Source organism: Arvicanthis niloticus, chromosome 22 (genome assembly GCF_011762505.2).
Source record: "Arvicanthis niloticus isolate mArvNil1 chromosome 22, mArvNil1.pat.X, whole genome shotgun sequence".
NCBI classification, from domain to species: domain Eukaryota; kingdom Metazoa; phylum Chordata; class Mammalia; order Rodentia; family Muridae; genus Arvicanthis; species Arvicanthis niloticus.
In genome coordinates, this window is record NC_133429.1 from 45,135,200 (window position 1) to 45,158,661 (window position 23,462).

The window sequence follows — 23,462 nt, forward strand, 5'->3', positions numbered from 1 at the left end:
TAGTTTGGATTTCTTTTGTCACCTTCATTTGAATTTAGTGATAAAAAAATGCAGATTTCTTAATGCAATTGTGACTCATGGAAGAGATAGGCCACACAGCTTTTTTGTTCTTCTTTCTGTTTTCTGACCATCCTCAAGTCCTTGGGGCTTAAGTACCTTTGAGACATGTGTTCTTCTTAGACCAGATTTCTTACATGAAAAAGATTGGCTTCTGCTACTGATAACAGCATTCATTTCCTTATGGAGTAAAACACTGAGGGAGCAAAGTTCCACAACAAGTATTAATTATAGAAGTTAAGAATTGTAAGTCCTGTTCACTTTCTTCCTGTGAGGTTCATTCTCCAGGATTCAGCCTATAAAAGACAGAATGTGACTCACAGGCTTAGGCCAGCATCCCAGTGGGGCTCTTCAAATGCCAATTCAAATGATGAAGAATTGAGTAAATTTCTTTTCCAAAATTTATCCCAGTTTCCTTGTGTTAACAAAAGCTGTTGAATTAGAGTTCCCTCCAGTGGTTATTGTGTATAATAATCAACATATCCATAAAATATTTTGAGTAATTAGAGGCTTATATTGACGTGCTATAAATGTTAAATAATGATGCAGATCTCTTGGGTCATCCAGGGCACTGTGTGTGGCAATTATGGCCATTTTATGTTCAGTATGTGTTATTTTTCTCTGACCTCTTGTGTTCTTTCTGGTTCTTTTTTAACTTGGAAATAATTTCAGTAGAGTAAAGCCAGTAGTCTCAAATCTGGGAGAGATGACAGTGCACTGCTTGCCTTTGGCAATTAGTGCAGAACCTTTTAACATTTCAGATTTGATACCTTTATGTGGACATACAACATTTATTAACCACACTTACTGCTCTCCTTAAGGCATCGTTCCAGAACATTCTTTTATTTTTTTATTTATTCATTTATTTCCATCCCAAATGCTACCCACTCATGGTCCCTTTCGGAGTTCCTTCCCCCATCCCCATCTCCTTTGCCTTCGAGGGGGTACCACTCATAATCCCCCTACCCTGGCACATCAAGTCTCTGCAGGAATAGGTGCATCTTTTCCCACTGAGGCCAGACATGGAAGCCCTCTGCTACATGTGTTCTGGGGGCCTTGAAACAGCCCATGTATGTTTTTTTGTTGGTGGCTCAGTCTCTGAGCTCCCAGCAGTCCAGGTTAGTTGACACTGTTGGTCTTCCTGTGGTGTTGCCATCTCTTTGCAGGTCTTAAATCCTTCCCTTAACTCTTTCACAGGGATCCCTAACCTCTATCCAATGTCTGTCTGTGGGTATTTGCATCTGTCTCAGTCAGCTGCTGGGTAGAGCCTCTCAGAGACGTGCTATGCTAGGCTCCTCTTTCTGTTGGCTGTCCCATGTGAACCATCTTTTGAAATTTTTTTCAAAAACAAAACAAAACAAAACACCAAACCAGTATAGATTCCAGAGGCTCCAAATTCTGAGACCCAGATAAGATAGTGATGTCTTCTTATAAGCCCAGCTAAGATTTTACAAGCCATTAGATGTATAAACTGTCAGACAGGAAAATGTTAATAACTGAGTTGGCATGAGTGGAAGAACTTATTTAACTTGGGAATATGAGTATGAGGGAAATGATAGGTAAGGTTGTGGATTGGAAATTTCAGAGTTGTGCTTGTTTCCTCCCCTATGGTTCAAATGTTTTCCAGAGTCTGAATCTAGATGGATAAATGGGAGAGAAGGTATTGGAATGGGGTTAGAGAAAAACTCAGGAAGCAGCTTCTGCCTCTGAATGATTGTTAAGGTGTAATCATGATAAATTGTCAATGTTTAGATTAAATGCACAATTTATACCCCAAGTAGCTCTGTAATCTAACAATAAATGATTGGCCCAGAAAATAGAAGATACAATGACCAGGGCTATCTTCTCCCCAAAGTTGTGAGAACACAATACCACAGACACACACAACCTCTGTGAACATCTGTATATGATGTAACTCTTCAACCACGGAGCGAACGAGCAGGCGAATTGCTTGTCTCATTTTTGCACATCCTAAAGACAAAGGAACAGCCAAACATCTGATCTCTGAAACAAATGTCTCCTAAAATAGAATTGCCCAGATCGTTGGCAGCGTTAGGGCTTTGAAGAGACACAGATGGTTCAGAGTTACACAGGGTGCTTTTCAGCGTGGATGGCAAGTGGGCTGCTAATTAACTTCAGTAGGACTGGCTGCAAGTTTCACTTTCCTCTGGAGTCTTGACCTTTCCCCAGCATCAATCCTGTCTTTTCATTAACGTTCCTCTTGCGTATTCTTCCTTCTTTAATCGCTTTGAGCCTCTAGCATGAGTTTGGTGATAATTATGGTATATTCTAGGTTAGCTCCTTTCAAGTGTGTGGTTTTTAGATTGATGTGACTGTAGCCACCCTGAATGGCAACTACCATGCCATAATTGCATCTGAACAACCCCCCATTGCCTTTTCTTGTTTTCTTGCATCATTTCCAGTAAACTTTACATGGAACCATTAGGGTGCTATGTGTAACCAACAGTCAGACTCTTGTTACAAGGATGTGATTGAATATTAAAAGTGTTTTAAACTCAAGATGAACAAGTTTATTCTAGCTACCACAGTGTTATTTTTGTCCTTGTCCATACATGAGCCCTTCTTTTCGGCTAGGATTTGCACTATACCATATGCTGAATTAGAGCAGTGAGCAGGTTTTCAAAAGAGAGAATAGCCAGAGATGTAAGTTTTATTGGAAGTCGCTAACAGGGGACAGTGGAAGCTGGTCACACACCTCTTATACTCTCTTCAGTACTAAGTGGTCCTTAACCTTTCTTCCACATGTGCCACCAGAGTTAGTGTATGCATACATTGACACTGAGTTGGTCTTGCTGGGTTGTGTGGCCAGCATCCCAAGGTATAGCTCTCCTTGGTAGGCAGATGTGCACACTCTGTACTCTGTGTTCTTCTCATAAATAACTGGATTTCTCATTTCCAGCATTTTTTGCAATGAGCTTACTGATCAGAGCCTCCATGGTAGACCTGCCTTTTGAGACTCTTTGACTTAGAATTGTGGCCATGGAAAAAGATGTTCAGAGATGTGGTGTTTGACATGTCATTTTCTCCATTCATAAACATGTCTGAAAGGTCTTAGCCAAAGGGTTCATCAAATGGGACATTGAAATGGATTTGGGGGGTAAGAAGTTTACTGGAAGAGTTCACTGTTTCTTAAGGAATTATTTTCTTCAAATTATTAAACATTTTTTTCAATGTAAGGATCTTTTCTGAAGCTTGGCTAACATCAAACTCTTTCTGGCTAATGTGGTCCCACATCTCAGATTTGACCTATGGATAACTCCCACATTTGTGTATTTGACTTCAATCTTTTTGTTTGAGCAGCTTTGTCTGAGAAGGGCTCATGGCTCACTTTCCTTGCACCCCTGTGGCTTTTAGAGCACTCTGAAATTGGATGGCTTCCCTCTTATTTTGGTATCTTGCCTCCATTTTATAAATGAGAAAATAGAACCTTGAGAATGTTGTGACTTCAAGGTCAAAATGCTTGTTACAGTTTACGGATTTGTGACTGACTACTCATCCCGTGCAGGGCCCTAGATGCTTTCCTCTCCAAATTTCCTGATATGTGAACATCCTTCACTGTGTCCCTGGGATTACAAACTGTCATCTCTTGTAACTCTCTGACAGTGAAATGCAGGCTCCTTCACGCCAAGCTTGTTTCGTGAAATTGCTCTATTGGGTTACTTTAGGATTAAACATTACACTGCAGAACACATAATATAGGTCTTTGGAGAAAAGTTAATATCACTTTAATTTAGATTTGCTAGGACACTACTGCATCTACTCTCTCTGCCTCTCTGTCTCTTGGTCTCTCTCATGCTGTCTCTGTATGTCTCTGTCTCTCTGTCTCTCCTAAGTTCTGTGACAACTGTGTGTGTGTCTTCTGCCCCACAGATACATTTGTATAAATGTATAGTGAATGAGATCATATTCTTTGACATTACAGCAGCCCACTTTCCTCAATACAAACTTAGATTTCCTTAACACTAGTTCATTGTGGGCAAGCATGTCCTGAATATATACATGGGAATTTCCTAGTGATAAAGTTTGAGCTTTAAATTGCATGCCCCTGGTGTAGCTTGATGAAATGCTACCCATACAACTTCACGTTGTCCAAGTGAATGAAGCCATTGTCTGGTCTTCCCAGTTATAAACAATGCCCTCTGATTGGTTAAGTCTGCTGTCAAACTGGGGCAGAGTTTGTTTTCAAGTAGCTTCTTACTTACTGATGAATGCAAAGCTCAGGATAGATGATTGCAATTTAGGAGTATCATAGAGACCCCATAAAATATTTCCTTAGTGGAAGAGGTGAATGGTTTTGACATTCATATGAAGATGTTTCTAGGACATACAGTGCCATATTCTAAGGCACAGAGAGAGAGAGAGAGAGAGAGAGAGAGAGAGAGAGAGAGAGAGAGAGAGAAAGAGAGAGCACATTACCACATTCTTTATTATATATGTATATAAATGTATGTATACATATCTATAATATATGCATATATATGACAGAGAGAAAGAGATTTTGTATGTGTGTGGTGTGTGTCTGTGTGGTCTGTGTGTATGTATGTATGATAAGTACACACGTGTGTCGGGGTAGTGGGGGACAACAGAAGTCCCTATCAAAGGCTCTTATTTTATCACTCAGCACCTTACTTTTGGGGGGTGTGGTCTATCACAGAGCCTAGAGCTCACCAAATTAGCTAGACTGGCTGGCTAGAGAGCTCCAGGGACAACCCTGTCTCCACTCTTCAGCTCTAGGATTACAAATGTGCGCTTCTATGCCCGACTTTTATGTGGATGGTAGAGATCTGAGCTTAGGCCCTTATGTCTGTGTTGTGCCAAGGAAGTGTTAGCGAACCCCCAAAAGACCAGAAAGAGACGATCTAATGCAATCACACCAGATCCTTTATTCGAGTTAGCTCAGACTCAGCCCACTGCTAACACACAGGATGGTTTTGGAGAAGAGGAACTCCGAACATCCATGGGTTGAAGTTTTATAGAAAGTAGCAGGTGAGGGATGAATGTTTCTAGCCTGGCAAACATCTAATTGCAGAGCTACTATGGCCTTTAGCATAATTGGCTGGTGCTGGGAGTCAAACCATAAACTTAACTTCTACTTCTTTCTGCATTGGTGGTTGTTAGACAGGGGGCAGACTTGATGGAAATTAACCTGGAAAAGCTGGGTTTGTTGGGAGAGATTAAACTGGAGAGACCCAGGTCTTGTTGGGGTTAGCCTAGAAACTGGAGCTAGGCTTGGGTTTTGTTGGGGATGCGAAGTTGGACTTGGAAACTAATGTTAGGTACTGATCTGTTACTTTACCTGAGTTCAAGTTCTCTAAAATGAATTCTGAACTTAAGAGATTTGGTCTCTCACTTGCACAGCAAGTTTTTTACCCACCAAGATTCCTTCCCAGCCCCTATTATTAACTTTAAAATCTCTTTCCAAGTACAATGTACGAATTAAACTTTATTGTATATGAGACATAGGGAAAACAGCATACACAGAGTTCAATATTGTTTTTTAGTGTTAGACACCCATTTGTGGGGGTTTGAAATGTATCCCATGTGGATAAGTGGAAGTCTATTGAATGTTCAGTTCATCATAACTTGGTGTCATATTTTGGAAGTCTGAGCCTTTGGTTCCCAGCTGACTTCAAGTCCAAGGACACTGTAAATAGCATGTAAATATCACAGAGTTTGGCACTTCCACAACACAGTTTGTTGGGGTTGGGGAAATAGCTCAGTGGTTGACAGTGCTTGTTGTGTCATCATGAGGGAGGGCTGGAGCTCACTTCCCAGCACAGTTAAGCAGCTGAGTATTTCATATACATCTGGAACATCCTAGAGGGTGGGCACACTGGGGCTTATTGACTTCCAGCCTACTCAAGGAATCCCTAGAATCAGGTTCAGGAAGTGACTCTTTCAAAGGAGTAGACAGAAAATGATAAAGGAAGACACCCCATGACCTCTTCTGGCCTCTGTGCACCTTCATGCATAAGTGTGCACATAAGATATATGAACACATAAATAAGTATGTCTTAAAAACTTCGTGTTCTTTATGGTTTCTACGATTCTCTTAGAGTCCACACTCTTACACATAGGGTTTATGACATCTCTCCACAGTTTTCCAAGGGCACTATTCGGCAACATGGCGAAACATGCAGGAGTTTTCTCCACTTTCAGGCTCAGGTCTAATACTCAGAATAGCCACCCTCGTCTTCTCTGGTTTGATGGAAATGAATGACCGGTTTATGTATCTATAGTTTCTCTGAATTAGGGAGTGTACTCTGTTTAAAGGAAGATTAAAAGTACTAATGGGATGTGTTACTAACATGATTACTGAATTGATGTGTTCTCCATGCGCACTCAGAAGAACCCGTAAGTAGTGAAACAGAACATCAGGGCTTTCTGTGAGAAGCACATTCTGTATGCTTAGGGCTGTGCTATGCTGTTACTGGCATTGTGTTCAAGAATTCATAAAATGAATATTTGCCTTTTAGTAGTTGTAAAAATTCTAATTTCTCTTCCATATGAGAAAAATGATTTTGACTTGCCTTTATAACTGTAGAAGATAAAAGCATTGATTATGGTAAAAATCTCATTTTGCATAACTCAATATGAGGAATTTTTCTTGGAGACCCCCATAGTTTTTAATATATATAATAGTGATCTTTCTGATAACATCGAGATAATTTCTGATGTTAATTTTATCAACTTTCTTAGCCCTTTGCACTTTACATATTCATTTGTGTAAATTATCAGGTATAATGATATAATTTTAAGGTATAAATTATCAGGTATAATGATTTGTGTAAATTATCAGGTATAATGATTCTTTAATAATGAATTAACATCAAGAATACCTTATTCTTGAAAGGTTTAGCTAATGTCTTATTTCTTTAGTTTGTATCCTTACTGCCTATTTTAATAATTCTTGAAATCATATTAGTAGAAATGTTGGGTTATTAAAGTATGGATTCTTAGTAGCTGACACATTCTGCTCCACCTGTGTAATTTGTGTCATTAGGTCAACTGGGGGCCTGAGCAGTGACTTAGAGTTTTAATAGTAATTTTTTTCTCTTACTGTTTGAGGATACAAGAAAAAAGTACACCATCTTTTATGATAATCATAAGACGTTTGTATTATAAACGTCTGAGTTAGATGTAGAACCAGATAATGCTGTTTGGATTTATTCTTAGACATCAGCAATTAATGCTATGAAAAGGCAATTGTGAAAAAAATACAAATTCCTCAAAACTTCAATGAGAACCGACAGTACATCTCCTCTGCTAGCTTTTAGCATCTGTACTTCAATGACTACCAGCTGCAGAAATTTGTCAAAAAAATATCATGGTTGGTAATTAAAATCAACAGAGTGTATTTTTGTACTTTTCATAGAGCCAAAAAATTGAGGTCAATGGAAGATTCAGTTAATAAACCTTTACACAGGATGAAAATGTGCAAATACAGCTTCTTTAGCATCATCTGTTTTAAATTTATTTTTAACTTTAAGTTAGAACACAAAATAATAAAAGTAATGCATTTTGTTATGGTGCTTTCATATGTATGTATGTATGTATGTATGTATATCATATTAATCTTTTATTCATCCTCTTATGTTTCTACCTTTCTTTATATCACCCTCTTCTTATTGGTTCCTACCTTCTTCCAGACAACCCTTCTGCTTCTCTACAGTATGTAATTAATTACTCTTTCTTCCCCCCTTCTTTCTTTCTTGCTCTCTCTTTTTTCTTTCCCTCTCTTCCCTTTCCCTTCCTTTCTTCCTTCCTTTCTTCCACCTCTATCTCCTCTCTTTAAAAATTTGTTTCTTTCTTTAATACATGACCCCCTCTCTCTTACGGTCCCCTTTCTACTTTGATGACCTATTCAGATGCATACACATATGTTTAACTGTAACATCTGCCCATGAGGTAAAACACAAGTCATGCTTGTCTCATTTAACACAACTGTGTCTAACTGTATCAGTTTTCTTGCAAAGAGCATGGCTCCATTTTTCGTTAGAACTAAGTAAAGTTCCCCTGTATATGTGTTCCATAGATTCTTTCCTGGCTCCCATGGAGGTGGCAGTGAGCAGGGAGGTCTTCTCTCACTACACCCTCACTAGTATTTGTTGCCAGGTATTTTCTTTATGGTACCAATTCTGACTGGGGTGAGATAGTTTTGAGTCCCCTGGTGGCCAGGGGTGTTGAATATTTTCTCAAATATTTACCAGCCTTTGTATTTCTTTGTCTGAGAACGACTTGTTCAGATTATTAGCTCATTTAGTGAATGCTTAGTTTAGTGTTTGTATTTTTTTCATGTCTTTAGATTCTCTACATACTAAGGCCCCATCTGATGTATAGCTGGCAAATACTGACATTCATTCTGTAGGCTGTCTTTTCACGTTAGCGTTTCTTTCTTTTGCTCTATCAAAGCCTTTTATTTTACATGGTAACATTTGTCAACTCCAGTGACTAATTCTCTAGTCACTGGAATCTTTTGCAGATCATCCTTGAGCATGCCCATATGTTCCTATCTTAGTGCTTTTCCCTTTAACATTCTCAAAGCTTTAGGTCTTATATCTAAATCTAATCAATTCTGAAAAAAATTTTTTAAGTGTGAATGATTTGAATGTAGTTTCTGGTACCTGTGAATATAGTTTCCCAAGCATTTTTTATTAAAAAAAAACCCTAAATTATTTTCCAATCTACATTTTTGATAACATTGTCAAAAATTAATAATTTTAGATGTGTTTGTTTATTTTGAGCCACTGGCCCCATTACATTAAATCACGTTTTTTTTTTTTTTTTCTAATTTCTATCTTGACTATCTTTAAAGAGTTCTTTACAGAGGTTATTTACTTTCTTGGTTAGGTTTGTGCCTAAGTATTGCCCTTCCTTCCTTCTTTTCTTCCCTTCGTCCCTCCTTCCCTTCCTCCTTCCCTCCTTTCTTCCTTCCTTCCTTCCTTCCTTCCTTCCTTCCTTCCTTCCTTCCTTCCTCTCTCTTTCCCCTTTCTCATTTCTTTCATTCTACTAGCTACTGAGAATGACTCTTTCTTTAAAAATACATTATTAGTTCTAATTTCTCCATATTGATTTTGTATCTTTCTACTTTGCTAAAAGACTTGTCAGGTCTGAACATTTTCTGGTGGACTCTTTAGGGTCATGTTGTCTGAAAATGTAGATATTTTAACTTTTTTTGTTTTTACTATATCCTTTTTCTTTCTCTTGTCTTATTATTCTAACAAAAATTATTTTGAGAACTGTATGAAAAAGAATGGTGTGAGTGGCCATCTTTGCTCCATTTCTGATTTTAAAGAAAACACTATCACCTTCTCCTACTTAATTCAATGGTTATAGGTTTGTTGAATATAATATTTATTAATCTTCTATCCATAGTTTCCTATAAGAAAGGGTGTGGTAGATTTTATATAATCTCAGAAGATAAAGTATCAAACCTCTTTTTGCATTAAGTAAAACGGTTGAGAGATACCTGTTTTTAGGCTACTTATATGTTGTATTCTATTTATTGATTTGTATATGTTGAATCAACCTTACATTGTGAAGATCAAACCAGTTTTATTATGATACATTATTTCTTTAATGTACTCATGAAAGGCAAGCAGGAATTATATTCAGGGTTTTGGGGTTGTTACCAAAATATTATTTATTACTTCCTGTATTTTTTAAGCTTATAATGACTTTTTGAAATCATAATATAATTACATCATTCTTTACCTTCCACTTCCTCCACCTAGGCCCTTCCAATCACCTTTCTTGTTCTCTCTTAAATTCATGGCCCTTTGTCTTTAACTGTTATTACATATGTATATTTACATGTCCATAAGGGAAATAGGTCTATAGTTTCCTTTTTTGCTCTCCATTTTGGCTAATACTCATTTTGTAGAAAGAAGTTAGTAATTGTCCTAAGGTCATGCTCCAACACTGAGGGTTGGAGGTCAGGGCAGGGCCTCAAGGCAGGAACCGAGGGGCAGGAACTGAAACAGAAGCTATGGAGGAACCCTACCCATTGGGTTGTCTCTATGCCTTGCTTGGCCTGCTTTCTCTTAGCATCCAGGACCACCCAGGGATGGTACCACACACAGTGGGCGACACACTCTTACATCAACCATTAATCAAGAAATTTCCTCAGACTTGCTATAGACCTTCTATCAATTGTAGTTCTTTTGTCTCAAATGATTCTAGCTTGTGTCAACTTGAAAACAACCCAGCCTTCATAGTAGAATTTCTTCCATTTCTGTTTTGTGGAATCGTTTGAATATTGAGTTAGCATTTTCTGAGGTGTTTGGTATACTTCTTTGGTGAATTCATCTAGTCCTTTGTAGATAAACTTTTTATTATTATGTCAGTCTTATAACTAGCTAAAGAACTATTTAATTAAATCAAATTTGGCTACTGCATGGGTTCCTTTTCTACCACCCTATTCCACCCTTTCCATGCCTGCCCAACTCTAGGTAGAAGATAAAGGAAAGAAGGTGTCAATACCAGTAGACATTGAGTTCCTTGGAGCAAGTTTGTTCTTCTCTGTCAGGATAGCCAACTTCTTGTCTCTTTGTGCACAACCACTTGACAAACCACAGCAAACTGCACCACCAGTGACCAGGAGCAGGAGCAGCAGGGGCAGGAGGAGGAAGAGGAAGAAGAAGAGGAAGAAGAAGAGGAGGAGGAGGAGGAGGAAGAAGAGGAGGAGGAGGAGGAGGAGAAGAAGGAGGAGGAGGAGGAGGAGAAGGAGGAGGAAGAAGAAGAGGAGGAGGAGGAGGAGGAGGAGAAGGAGGAGGAGGAGGAGAAGAAGGAGGAGGAGGAGGAGGAGAAGGAGGAGTAGAAGAAGGGGGAGGAGGAGGGGAAGGAAGAGGAAGGGAGTGGCTCCAGCTGCTGCAGCTCCTCTGTGCTCTTTCAAGAGTCCCCTCAATTGCAAACAACACACACTTGCAGAAACTACTTGCAGCAGGCAAAATCCCACCCCCTGCTAGAACAGGAGGCAAATCACAGTCAGCTGCTGGGGACAACCTAAAGCAGCTCCATATGCCACACCTGGGATTAGAACAGAAACATAGTCCCATAATATTTCTTTGTTCTTAAAGAGACTGCAGCTCTTACTACACACTCCTTCAGCCAGGAGGAGTTCTACAAGGGTCGGGGGATCTGAACTCAGGTCCTCATGCTTGTGGAGTAAGTATATTACCTACTGAGCTATCTTCCTCGCCCTGAGGGTATTTCTTTGACCTTTTAAACCATTTCTAATATTGTTTCTTCAATGTGGTTGAGTTTATAAGTAATTCTTAAAATTCGTTTCACATTTGGGTTGCTGAATCTTCCACTTTTCAACATTTTTACCTGTTTTTCGGTGTTGAAGCTTGCCATTTTTCATCTACTTGCCAATTTTCTCTCCCAGCCTGCTGACTTTTCCTCTATCTTGCTGATTTTCTCCTCCAGGCTGTTGATTGAATTTATTTGTGTGCTTTATTCTCTTTTAGGTCATTGGTTGATTTACTAGTAAACATTTGAAATCTTTATCCAGCACATTACCTCACTCAGTATCTTTGAATCCAGTAGGTTTGAGGACTGGGGTCTTTTGGGAGAGCTGTGTTATCTTTTTTATTGTTGTTGGTTTTTTGTTTTGTTGGTATTTTTTGTTGTTGGTTCATTTTTGTTTTGGTATGTCTTTTCTGACTTGACCTGCCCATCTTTTTTTGGTTTGGATGTTACCTCTAGGTTTATTTGAGGATCTTGTTATTGAGTCTACTCTGGGGGCTCACTTTGCAGTACTGCTTTAGAAAGAGTCTTTTACTCTCTTCCCCAATTGGAGAGCCTAGCAGCTGGAGTCTTGTTTATCTGGGCTCCTTTTTCAAACATTGTTTTTCTTTTTCTCTGTACTTTTCAGGAAAACCTTTGTGAATTTCTTAAGCTCTTCTTTGCCTCTCTTTGACATAAAGTCTATTTTTTCTTATTCAGATTCTTTCCTACACCAGATCAGACAGAAGCAGCTTCTAGTTATAATCCTGTTAATATCAATATAGCTAAGTTTTAAAAAGTGTAATTCTTGATAGTGGAATTAAATTAGTTTAAGTTTCAATTTCATCTATAAACGTGAGTTGCTGGTAAGGGATCATGTGGTCTCTGAGCTAGATTAACTTGACTGAGGATTATTAAAGTATGCTATTTACTGTTAATGTTTTATTTTCTCTTAAATGTTCATGCATACTTTATCTTGGTCGGTCAACTGTATTAGGTTTTCTTGTCATTGTGACAAAATACCTGGGAGAAGCAATTTAAGGGAGGAAGGCTTTATTAGGCTCACAGTGTGAGGGGCTTAGGCCACGGGCCTGGGATCAAACACTGACTCACTGGTGTACTCTCAGGGATCTACTTCACTCAAGAAGATCCATCTTGGAACTTTTCAGAATTACTCCTTCCCCAATAGGACCACCAGCTAGAGAGAAAAAGACTTCAATTCCCAAGTCTTTGTGGGTGATATGTAACAGCAAAATCTTAATACCATCCGTGCAATTATTATTATTGCCATCCAAGAGAAAATTAAGGCCTTCAACTAGTTAAAATCAGGGACTACAACTTACTTTACTTTATTCTCAAAGCTCCATTACTAGTATATGTCTGGCAAAATAGATGCTCTGTGAATATCTGATTAGATGCTCCATGAATATTTGATGATGAAAACATGCTCAAGAGCAAACTTTCAAAAGTTAGAGATAAATTTTGAACTTATATCTAAGATATAATAGATATTTATTCCCTTCTAGTCCCCTTTCCAAATGTATTTAGAGGCTATTTTGGACCTCTAGGAAAACCTGTATTTCTGCTCAAACATCCCAACTTTCATATTGGAGATTGCTTTTCTTTAACTGGATTGGTGGCTGCAAAGCCAGGTGTCTCTTCTGTACCCGCTTTCAAATATCACCAAATACACAGGTGCTATTTTCTTTAAATTTATGCTTTATCTTTGTTAAGTTGATGACATAGTTGACACAGAAAGCTACTTTGATATTTCTACTTCTAACTTCTCAGATGTTGTATCAGCTTTTTAGTGCCCACAAAGCCTGGCTTTGAAGATACAGAAATCACCGTAATTTCAGATGACAGACTTTGAAAATAATAGCAGGACTTGTGTAAAGCAGCCATTTTTTCTCTCAAATTACTCAGACTATTATTATTCCATTGTCTGAAAAGGCAGATAATTTAATGAGTGTAAATTACAACTAACTTGGTACAGAGCGAGCTTTGCTCTTTGATTTTCTTGGATGTAAAAATAAAAGTGAACCTTTTGACTTCATGGAGACGATTGCATTTTTGACTTACAGATTATAGCTGAAATACAGTGAAACTGTAGAAATTTTAAATGACTGTTTCTTAAAATGAAAGAGTAATGCACAAGTCAGCCAATTTCTCCAAGATTATTAAACTTGACATGAAAATGAACAGACTCCAGGTCCTTGCTTTGTGATGGTTATTAGGTATTTGGGAGGAAGGTTTTTAAAAATTTATTTCTTTAATAAATATTTGAGTGCTTATTCCAAGCCAGACATTGTTTGAGACCCAGTGTCTTGGAACAGTGGTAAATAAGACAGAAAAGTTTCTCACCTGAAAGTTGGATTTTCTTAGGAGTCAGACAATATATACACAGATACAAATGAGTGAGCCTTTATGGCAAATTCAGAGTGATAGAAATGAATGGGGCACTAAACTGTGCATGGTAGCCATAAAAACATTTGACTCAAATTATGGAGAATTAATAGTGTAAAAAACCCGAGGCCCTGAGTTTGGCATTTATACAAAGGAGACAGGTGAGAGAGAAGAGTTTAGTGAGCAGAGGGTAGACATAACAGGGTTCGATTGCTGACATTCTACTTCTGGGTCAGGGTAGGGAGTTGGGAGTTTTACTTTAGTAATAATATGCTGGTTTTACGCTGGGGAATTTAAGTGAAGTGGTGATGGAGTTTCTGTATAAAGAAAAAATTATGGATCTCTATGAGTCTGGAATTGTTTGATGGAAAGTTAAAAGCAGGGGGTTTGATTGGAGGCCATTGTAGTAATGAAGACCATGCTTTGATGTGAGTAAAATTGGAAGACATGAATGGATTTAATGTATGTATAGTGTGTTGAACACAGGATGGGAAAAATATTGGAAGTTGGGGTGAAAGAAATGGAGGTGTTACTTACTGACTTTTGCTGTGGTGGATGAATGGAATAAACAATGGGAGAAAATCCTGGACAGGGAAAGGACAGGCATGCATTGATCTACTTGGGACATATTAAGTTTGAGGCATATATCATTTGTCTAAATTGGGATTCTGATGTAAGCTGAATGTGCAAGTGTGGCTCAGTTAAGATGCCAACATTCAAGAAATCGCTTGAGAATGTCCTAATTAGGAGAGCACAGCCAATCTTGGAGATTGGATGAGTTCATCTGGAAGAAACTGTAGACAGAGAGAGCCTTTAAGAGAACTTTAAGCAATGTTATAGCCGCTCAGAGAGCAGCAAAACAGCAAATACCAGCAAAACTCCTGGAGACAAGATGTAAGCAAGGTTGCAGAAGAAACAATTGTTTAAGGGAGTTTTGTGCCCTACCCTGAAGAAACAGCATATTTATAGAGAAATATATGCTTGACTGTATTTATATGACAGAAAGGCAAAAAAGATGGGGACAATGGTGCTAACCTTACACAGATGATTTTAGCTTGGAATTAGGTGTCTGTGTAGTAGGCAGTATTGGACTGGCATCTTAGCTTTAAGGTAGTGACCACTGGCCATATTTCAAATGCAAAACTGTTAATGAGATAATAAAATCTGTATTTCCTTAGTTCCATAGTTTAGCTAGAATTAGTGATTTTTTTTTTATTTTTATAGACAGACCAACTTATGAATAGGCTAGCCTCCAAAACAGAAAGGTACATACTCTTTGATATTAGCGTGTCATGTTTTAAAACTGTAGCATAATGCAAGAGTTTAGTAAAGGTTTGGAGCTGGAAGCACTGCCCACAGCCACAACTCAGTGCTGTAGCAATCATAACCTTTGTTTAAAGATCATAGTTGCTGCCCTTAGCATCCACAATAAGTAAAATATGATGCCTGTTTGGTCAGATAGCCGATGAAGCTGTCATAGACCAGTAGTGACAGTGCCCTTATTATTAAATCATGTGACTCCCAATGTTACAGAAACTGGTAATACAGCCAAGAAAAATGTCTGGAGAGAACAGTGCCTTCAATGCAACTTTAAATCCCATTTCAATTTTCTGATCTTATCTGAAGAAAATATTTAATATATACAGGCCCAATGCTGGTCTGTTGTCAGACAGATCTTTTTTAAAATAAATTTAAAGTGGCTGGACAGTGATGGCAAGCACTTAATTATTTTTTTTAAAGATTTATTTACTTTATTTATATGAGTACACTGTAGCTGCCTTCAAACACATCAGAAGAGGGCATTGATCCCATTACAGATGGTTGTGAGCCACCCTGTGGTTGCTGGAACTTGAACTTAGGACCTCTGGACAATCGGTCAGTGCTCTTAACCACCAAGCCATCTCTCTAGTCCCAGACAAAATGTTTAGATAGAACATTTGCACTCATTACAGTGACTGTGAACTTTGGCTGAGTTGGGATATCATATGTTTGTTTTAGCACAGTTAGCAAATGGGCAACAGAAAGAAGTGTTTCTTTTCATGACCAAGTTTCAGTATGGAATCGGAATCTATATTTGATGTGTATATGAAGGCAGGCATGTAAGTATAGTCTTGAAATCCCAGCATCCTGAACTGGAGAAGTAGAGAGATGTAAGTTCACAAATTCCAGCCTAGTGAGATCCTCTCAGAAAGGAGGAAAAGCAAGGGAGGATGGGGATGAGGGTGAGGAGGTTGAGGAGATGGAGCAGCGGGGGAAGAGGAGGAGATAAAGAAGGGAAGAAAAAGAAATTTGATCATTTTGAACTTGGAAGGCAAACCAAGTTTGACAGCATTAAAACAATTCTCAGAACAATATACAACACTGTCGAGAAAAGACCTGTGTGGGCATAAACTCTGTAAGGCTATAGAAGAAGTTCCTTAACAATACAATTAAATCAGACCTGAAACTCTTAATAATTTCAACTCAAAACATACGTGGTTAGTTGTCTAAATTAGTGGAAACACTTGATTGTAATCTGGTACTATGGTATTGGAAACACAGGAGTAATACTGGCTGCTTGCTTGAAAATGTGTTCTTCTTCTTCTTTCTTTTTTTTTTTTTTTTTTTTTTTTTTTTTTTTTTTTTTTTTAGTAATTAATGGATATCAATGAAAGTAATAAGGTTAAAAATAAACATTATTTGAAAACACCCTGATTGTCAGTAATAATCTGTGAAATAACAATTAAAACAATAAAGGAATGCCACTTCTGATTCTCTAAAAGGCAAAGAAATCAACAAAGAAACTGAAAGCCCTAGACCAAAGGTTTTCCTTCAGTGTTGGAAATCCATAGAGTGCTATGGCTTAGAAGTGTTGTGTCTCCCGTAGGCTCGAGTGTTGGAGCCTTTGATTGCTGACAGGAGGATGCCTTGTAGAGATGGGCCACTAAGGAAAGGCCTTTGAGGGTGATAACCTAGCCTACACTGTGTGTTGTTTTCTCCTTCCACCAAAATATGAAACTCAGCAACCAAGGGCTCCTACATCCCACACACTTCGTCAAGCCTTCCTTGCTGTGCTGCACTAAACCCTGAACCAAATGAAGATTCTTCTCCCTTAACTTGCTCTGTCAGGCATTTGTCCCTGTGATGAGAGAAGTAATAGAATCAATGAGGATTTCATAGACATTCCTTCACTCACTGAACTAGGACAATGACTTTAGAGAACCATCTAACCATCTAATTAAAAGAATAAAATAAAATGAATTCTTTGGTGTGTGAACCAAGATATGCATTTTAGGTGATTGCATCCAGTTTGACACTATAATTACTTTGCCAGCAATTGAAATAATAATTCACATACATATTTCCTAAAGCAATTTTTGAAGGGGAGATGAGTGGAGACAGAAGGAAGACTGGAGAACAACACAACATCTATCTATGAACAGAGGTATAGTTGTTCAATTAGTGATGGGTACATAGTAGGAGCTGCCTTGCATTTTTCTCTTATGAAACTTCCTACAAACTGAATGAATGTTACCTATTTCAAGCGTAGGAAGTGTATAGAAAAGCAGTGCCTTCTGAATCAGTTATCCCTAGTACTAGCCTGACTGATGATGAAGATGCGTCTCCATCTTGGTTACCATGTGACTGTGATTCCTCCACTTGCTATCTGAATCACAGATAGTTTGTTGGCAGGCAAAAGAAAGGAAACACCACAGATAATAGAGCTTAATGCAGGTCCTGAGGTCTTCTAGCAATCAGGATGCTTGGTTAACATTTTGGTTGACAACATGGCATGCTGTTCTTTGCCTGCTGAGTCTTCTACCATTACTCCATCACTTGCTTTTCAAAAGTGGAGGCAAGATAAGAATATAGAAAAATCAAACAAATCATCTACCAGGAGGCTCACATAAAGGTATAAGCAAATAGTGCCAGAGGCACTGATTAAAACAAGGAGACTGAAACCCAAATAACCCAAACCCCTCTAATCACAGACATTAAGACAAGCTTCAAGCATCTCAAGTGGCCCAGTGTTATCGGCGTTGATGATGTGGCTGCGAATCCAAGCACTTGTCAAGTGCTGTGTGTTTAACTGAAGAGATAATTGCATGCAAGTCTATAGAATCCCTGGGTAGATGAAAAATGTGGAGTTTGGTAGATTATTAAATATTTAATAATGTTTTTTACAGTCATGAAAGTATAATATAATTAGATCTTGGCTTGGTTTTTGCTTTTGACTGCCATTGTTAATTTTTTTCGTTCCAGAATTTTATTAACTCTCAACCTCAGAGTCATTACTCTCTGGGTGCTGTTCACACTCAGCTCTGGGTAAGCTTAAGGCATTAAATAAATTTCTACAAAAGAAAAGGAAGCAGGGAGCTGGTTGTCCCTCTCATGGGTTGTTCAGATTGTTTATGGATAGAACAGGAGTGATTCTTTGGAATGGCCATTGTGAGCTCTTGTCCCTAACACTGTGTCCATTTCATTTGGAATTTTTAAGTAAACATTACACCTGAAATTCAACTTGCTGTATGATTGGGTATTTTAGAGACTGATTTTGTTCTGTAAGTGTGCGAATGGGTAGGTTAGAGAAGGATATATGTTCTTGGTAGAGGGCAGAAAGTTGTAGAAAGAAAATGCCCGAAATATAGTGAAGATATTGATCACTGAGGTGTGACTTTAAGAAGAGTATCAAGATCTTGGAAATTCTACCTGTTTCTGATTTCAATCATCTGATATCCATTTCTGATCCTCTTTAACCACCTTACTGAATTTTATAACTTCCTGTGCCTATGATGTCTCCAAGCCTCCCTCTTTTCTTCCCTCCCTTCCTCTTACCTTCCCTCCTCTCTTTCTTCCCTCCCTCCCTCTCTTTTTCTTCCCTCCCTCCCTCCCTCCCTCCCTCCCTCCTTCCCTCCCTCTCTCTCTTCCTTCCTCCCTTCCTTTTTCCCTCTCTTCTTTACTGGGAAGATGTTAAGTAGCAGGCAAGGTATAGGAGGCCATTGGCCTTCAAAGGATCTTAAACACTTTTGAAAACACATAGTTATTGTACATATATGTGTTGGCAGATGGTGTCCTGTGGCATGAACATGATGGTCCACAGGGCAACTATGGGGAGTTTGTTCTCTCCTTCAACCTTTGCCTTGGATTGCTGGCACTGAACTGAAGTAAACAGGCTTGCATGACAAATGTCTTTACCTGCTAATTATGTTGCCAACACAGTTGAGCTTAGAATTTACTTCCTGCTCATCTATTTACCAAGTAAAGCTAAAATAAATACCATAGTGGGGGTGGAAAATTTAAATTATATTGCACATGCTGAGAAAATAGTCTGCTCAGTAAGGCTAATGTTATTAGCAGATAAACACATATTACTTATAGAGTAGTTTTTTTCCTATATCCGTATTTTACACATTCCAAACTTAATACCAGGTCGACTTCTAATGCTAATCCATAAATAGCAGAAAAAACATAAGACATTCCAGTGTGAACTTAGCATTGAAAAAAAAAATCAGGAATCATGTAGACAATGTTTACTCTTTAATAGATTGGGGAATTTTGTTTATTTCACTGTCTTTCTTTTGTTAGTAAAATGTCAAGTGTTGTAAGCCAAATAATTATTTAGATTACATATTTCAGCAGGCCTTCAGATAATTGGCAGTGGTTGTGATACCCAGAGAATTAAAGTTATGTATCTATTTAAATCCGAGTCTTCACTGTTTCTATCTGCACCTCCCAGACCCCAGACTCACCTCTTCGGCAAACTGCACTATCGCCAGGTCACTGAGTGCTTGATTTCTCTCTGGGAGCAGATCCAATGCAAATATCTTCATTAATTCCACACATGCAAAGGTCAAGAGGGTCAAAGGGTGGTCCCTAGGGTGGCAGACCTTTGCTCTTCTGGAACACTGCAAGGTTTGCTTTCAGGTTCTGTTAGCCATACTTTTCTGTGTAATGATGTAGGTCATGGCGGTGCAGTTGTTATGCTGGTTATTTAGGAGTTGCTGATTTCCCAAACTCATCCTCTTGGAAAATCTCAGTTCTGTCCTTAACAACAGTGTAGAAGCCATTTTAGACTTCTTGTATTTATTTAAAAAAAAAAAAGATAAAGGAAATCATGGGGACACTGATTGAAATGTGAACATTTTTGCCTTTAATAATTAGCAATCATTCATTGTCGTGGACCGCTCTGCCCCACGTTTAGGGACCAAAGTGTCGGGGACCGCTCTATCAATGTTGGAACCCACACTGCCAAAAGCCTTGGGGGCTAAGTTGTTAGAGCCCGCACTGCCCCAGGCTGCTCCAGTATGTGGGTCAGGGTTCAGCAAGAGAGAGAGTGAGGACGGTCTCGAAGAATGAAGACCAGGCAGAGTGTGACTCAATCCTGTTTATTCTTCAGTCTCTCTTTTTCTCTCCAAGTCCCTAGTTCCAAGCCCCTAGTTCCTAGTACCAAGTCTCAAGTCCTAATCCCAGTTCCAGCTGTAATAAGTCTCAAGTCCTAATCCCAGTTCCAGCTGTAATAAGTCTCAAGTCCTTATCCTAGTTCCAGCTGTAATAAATCTCAAGTCCTAATTCCTAATTCTAAACTGCTAGTCTCTTTCCCAGTTCTAAGTCTTCTTCCCTGGTTTCAAGTTTCAAGTACTCTTCCAAGTACAAGTGTCTAATTGCTTTCTTCTGTCTCAAGTGTCTAATTTCTAATAATTTCTTCTGTCTGCCTCTCACCTTTAAATGTCTCACTTCTAAGCCACGCCTTTAAGTCATGCCTTTAAATCACGCCTTTAAGTCTTGTCTCTAAATCTGATCTCTGAGTCATGCCCTTAAGTCACACACCTTTAATCTCACACACCTTTAAGTCTCACACACCCAAGGGAAAATCCTGGGTATCTAAAACAAGATGTTATCAGAGTGTGCTCAGCTGTTGTAGGCTATTGTAAGCAAGTCTCTTGTCAGGGTATATGGCTCAAGATGGCTGTAAGGATGATAGCTGCTTTCTGTTGGCTCCCCACAATTCATATAGCTATCCAAGTACTTGAAACAAGTAATTTTGAATATGTCTGTATTTGTTTCCATGATAAGATAATACATGGATGATTACTTTTCTTTCCGACTGTGGTATTAAAAATTATTCATTGTGTGTGCATGTGAAAATATGATGCCTGTGAGTGCTGGAATGTTCATACCAATTGCATGCATGTAGCGGCCAGAGGACAACATCTGGGAATCAGTTCTTTCCTACCACCCAACAGGACTAAACTTAAGTTATCCTCTACCTGTAGGCTATCACACCAGCTAGCCAATGTTTTATAACTAGAATATAGAAATACCATTAGAATACCAGTGGTATATTTTCATATTTGTTTGCTTGTGGGGTTATTGATAACATTAGAAACTATCATGGATGACCCCAATGTACAACATTTTCCATCAGGAAAAGTGGAATAATGCCTCTCCTCTCTCACCTTGGATTTCTGATTTTCTTGGTGTGTTAGTCTTGCAATTTATGTATGTATGTATTTATTTATTTATTTATTCACCATCACTGGAATTGTCTACTTCTCCCTCCACCAAATCATTCATACCCACAGATACAATTTTTTTTCTGTGTGTCCCCAGGGCTGTATCCCTCCATAGCTGCTACCCAACTGTTGCACATTAGAAGTTCACATTCCACTGGTGTCCCAGGTCCTGTTCTCCCATTCACATGAATATTCTGATCCTCTCCTTTTACTGTGGCTTCCATTTCTCCAGTCACTCTGGCTAACCCCCACGTGGTTAAGTGTAATGGTCACTCATACGTTTCCCCAGTTGAACATTTCTTCTGGGGACACTTTTTCTTTTAGTGCCTAGGACACTACACTGTCCTGACTGCCCCCTGGAGAGAAGCCTCCTTTGCTGGCTTATATCTCTTAGCACTACAACAGGTTTCTTTAATTCATGGACTTCCTTGACTTTGGATATCTTGACTTTGAGTTAGGGTTATCTAGTGTGTCAGCAAACAAAAGACAAGACTTCCAATTTAAATTTGGACTTCAGATACTTGTAGCATAAGATTTTTGTGTCTTACACAAACATGTATTTATTTGACCCTTGAAATGTTTTAGACACATTTGTATGAAATCCTGGACAATGTAGCAGAAATTTACCCTTAGTTGCTGTTTTGTTTTTGGTTTGCTGCCTGTACACTGGGTAAGTCATTCCCTTTAGATGCATAGAGTTCAGTATGGCTCTTCTCTTTGTCAGCCCCAGGCTTGGGCTCTTGACAGTGACTAACATCCTGGATGCACATTTTCTCAAATATAGTATATTCAAGAGAAAATTTTTATTGCTATTTACCTTCATCTTCCTCACAGTTTCAATCTTCATTTAATTCCTTGAGTCAAATAGCTGGGCTGTCTCATTGATCTTTCTATTTCCCACCCTCTTATCAAGTCTTTGGAAAAGTTCTGAGGTCTGAAGGTCTAAAATATATAACAAATGTGTTGACTTTTCTTCATTTATACTTCTGAAGGTCAAGCTATTATCATAGTTGGTCTGTACACTATGAGTAGATCAGTCCCCCATAAATCCTTAGCATTTTATTTTGTACATTTATTATTATTGTTATTACTATTACTATTATTATTAATTATTTGGATGCTACTGCTGCGGCTGCTGCTGCTGGTGAAGATGGGTTTGTGTGTGTAAGTCAAGAGTGCAACCTTCAGGAGTCAGTTTTCTCCTTCTACCACATCAGTCCTGAGAAGAAGTGTTAGATATCAGTGTTGGTAGTGAGCACCTTCATCTGCTGAGCCACATTTCTGGTACCTCTTCAATTAATTTTTCTAAATTTTATGTATTTAGTTTTGTACCTCTGTGTGTGTGTGCGTGTGCGTGTGTGTGTGTGTGCGTGTGTTACATGTGAGCCATGTTGGGAGTGTGGCAGTGAGGTCACCCTGTGAGAATCAGTTCTCTTCTTCTACCATGTGGGTCTTGGGAATTGAACTTCAATCCCCCTCTCCTTTTTAAAAACAATGTCTGGCTCTTGAAAGGAGCATTGTGAGCTCAGATGAGAGAAAAAGCTCACATCTACACTCCACTTATCCTTTCAGTCCCTTGCTGTTTCACACTGTATTGTTCAGATATTCATTTGTGTTCTCTGGCCAGGTCCATGTAGGGTGGGAGAATTTCATTTCTTCTGTCGCTAACATTATTCACAGCTAGAACAGAATGAAGCAGGTACTCATTAAATATTTGCTGACAATTCATCTAATTCCCTTTTGCTATAGAAAACAATCAGTGCCTAAGATGGCATAAAAATTTCTAGCAAATTACTCTTTCTGGATATCAAAATGGTTATAGAATAGAAATGTCGCCGTTCTCCTTTTCCTCCCACTGGCGTTTATGCTTGGATGCTGAGGTGGACACACTGGTGATAAAGCAGAAGTCAGAACCAATGCCAACACAGAGATGGGCTCCCCTCCTCTGTGGGCTGCTTGGTCTCTGGGGAGAAGGTTGGCATATTGTAGCCCATCAGGATCCTGCCATGGATTGTCTTTCAAAGTCAAATTCAGCCTGTCAAGAGATAGAGAAAATGATTTGTTGCCTGAAGAGATGGTAGATTAATATTTCTGAAAAGTTGTGTGCTACACTGCCTAGGGCGTCTGTACTACCATTTAGACCGCCTCCCTTTGATATGGAGAAAGCTTACAAAACAGCATATTTTCTTGGTGCATAGACATTTCCTGTGCCCCAGGACTGGGTTCCTAGTGAAGTGTAACATTCATTAGCCCCTT

General features: G+C 38.7%; 1 protein-coding gene across 4 annotated transcripts in view; it reads left to right on the forward strand.

Moving 5' to 3' along the window:
- The window catches only part of Tafa2 (TAFA chemokine like family member 2), a 450,421-nt gene that overhangs the window by 263,061 nt on the left and 163,898 nt on the right, over positions 1–23,462 (forward strand). The window contains exon 1 of one of the 4 annotated variants that reach the window (XM_076920378.1): positions 11,029–11,244. The exons of the other annotated variants lie outside the window; for them this stretch is intronic. Within the exon in view, the coding sequence (XP_076776493.1) occupies positions 11,234–11,244 (11 nt within the window). The 5' untranslated portion in view covers positions 11,029–11,233. Of the gene's footprint in view, positions 1–11,028; positions 11,245–23,462 lie in introns of those variants that run through there. 4 annotated transcript variants of the gene reach the window in all.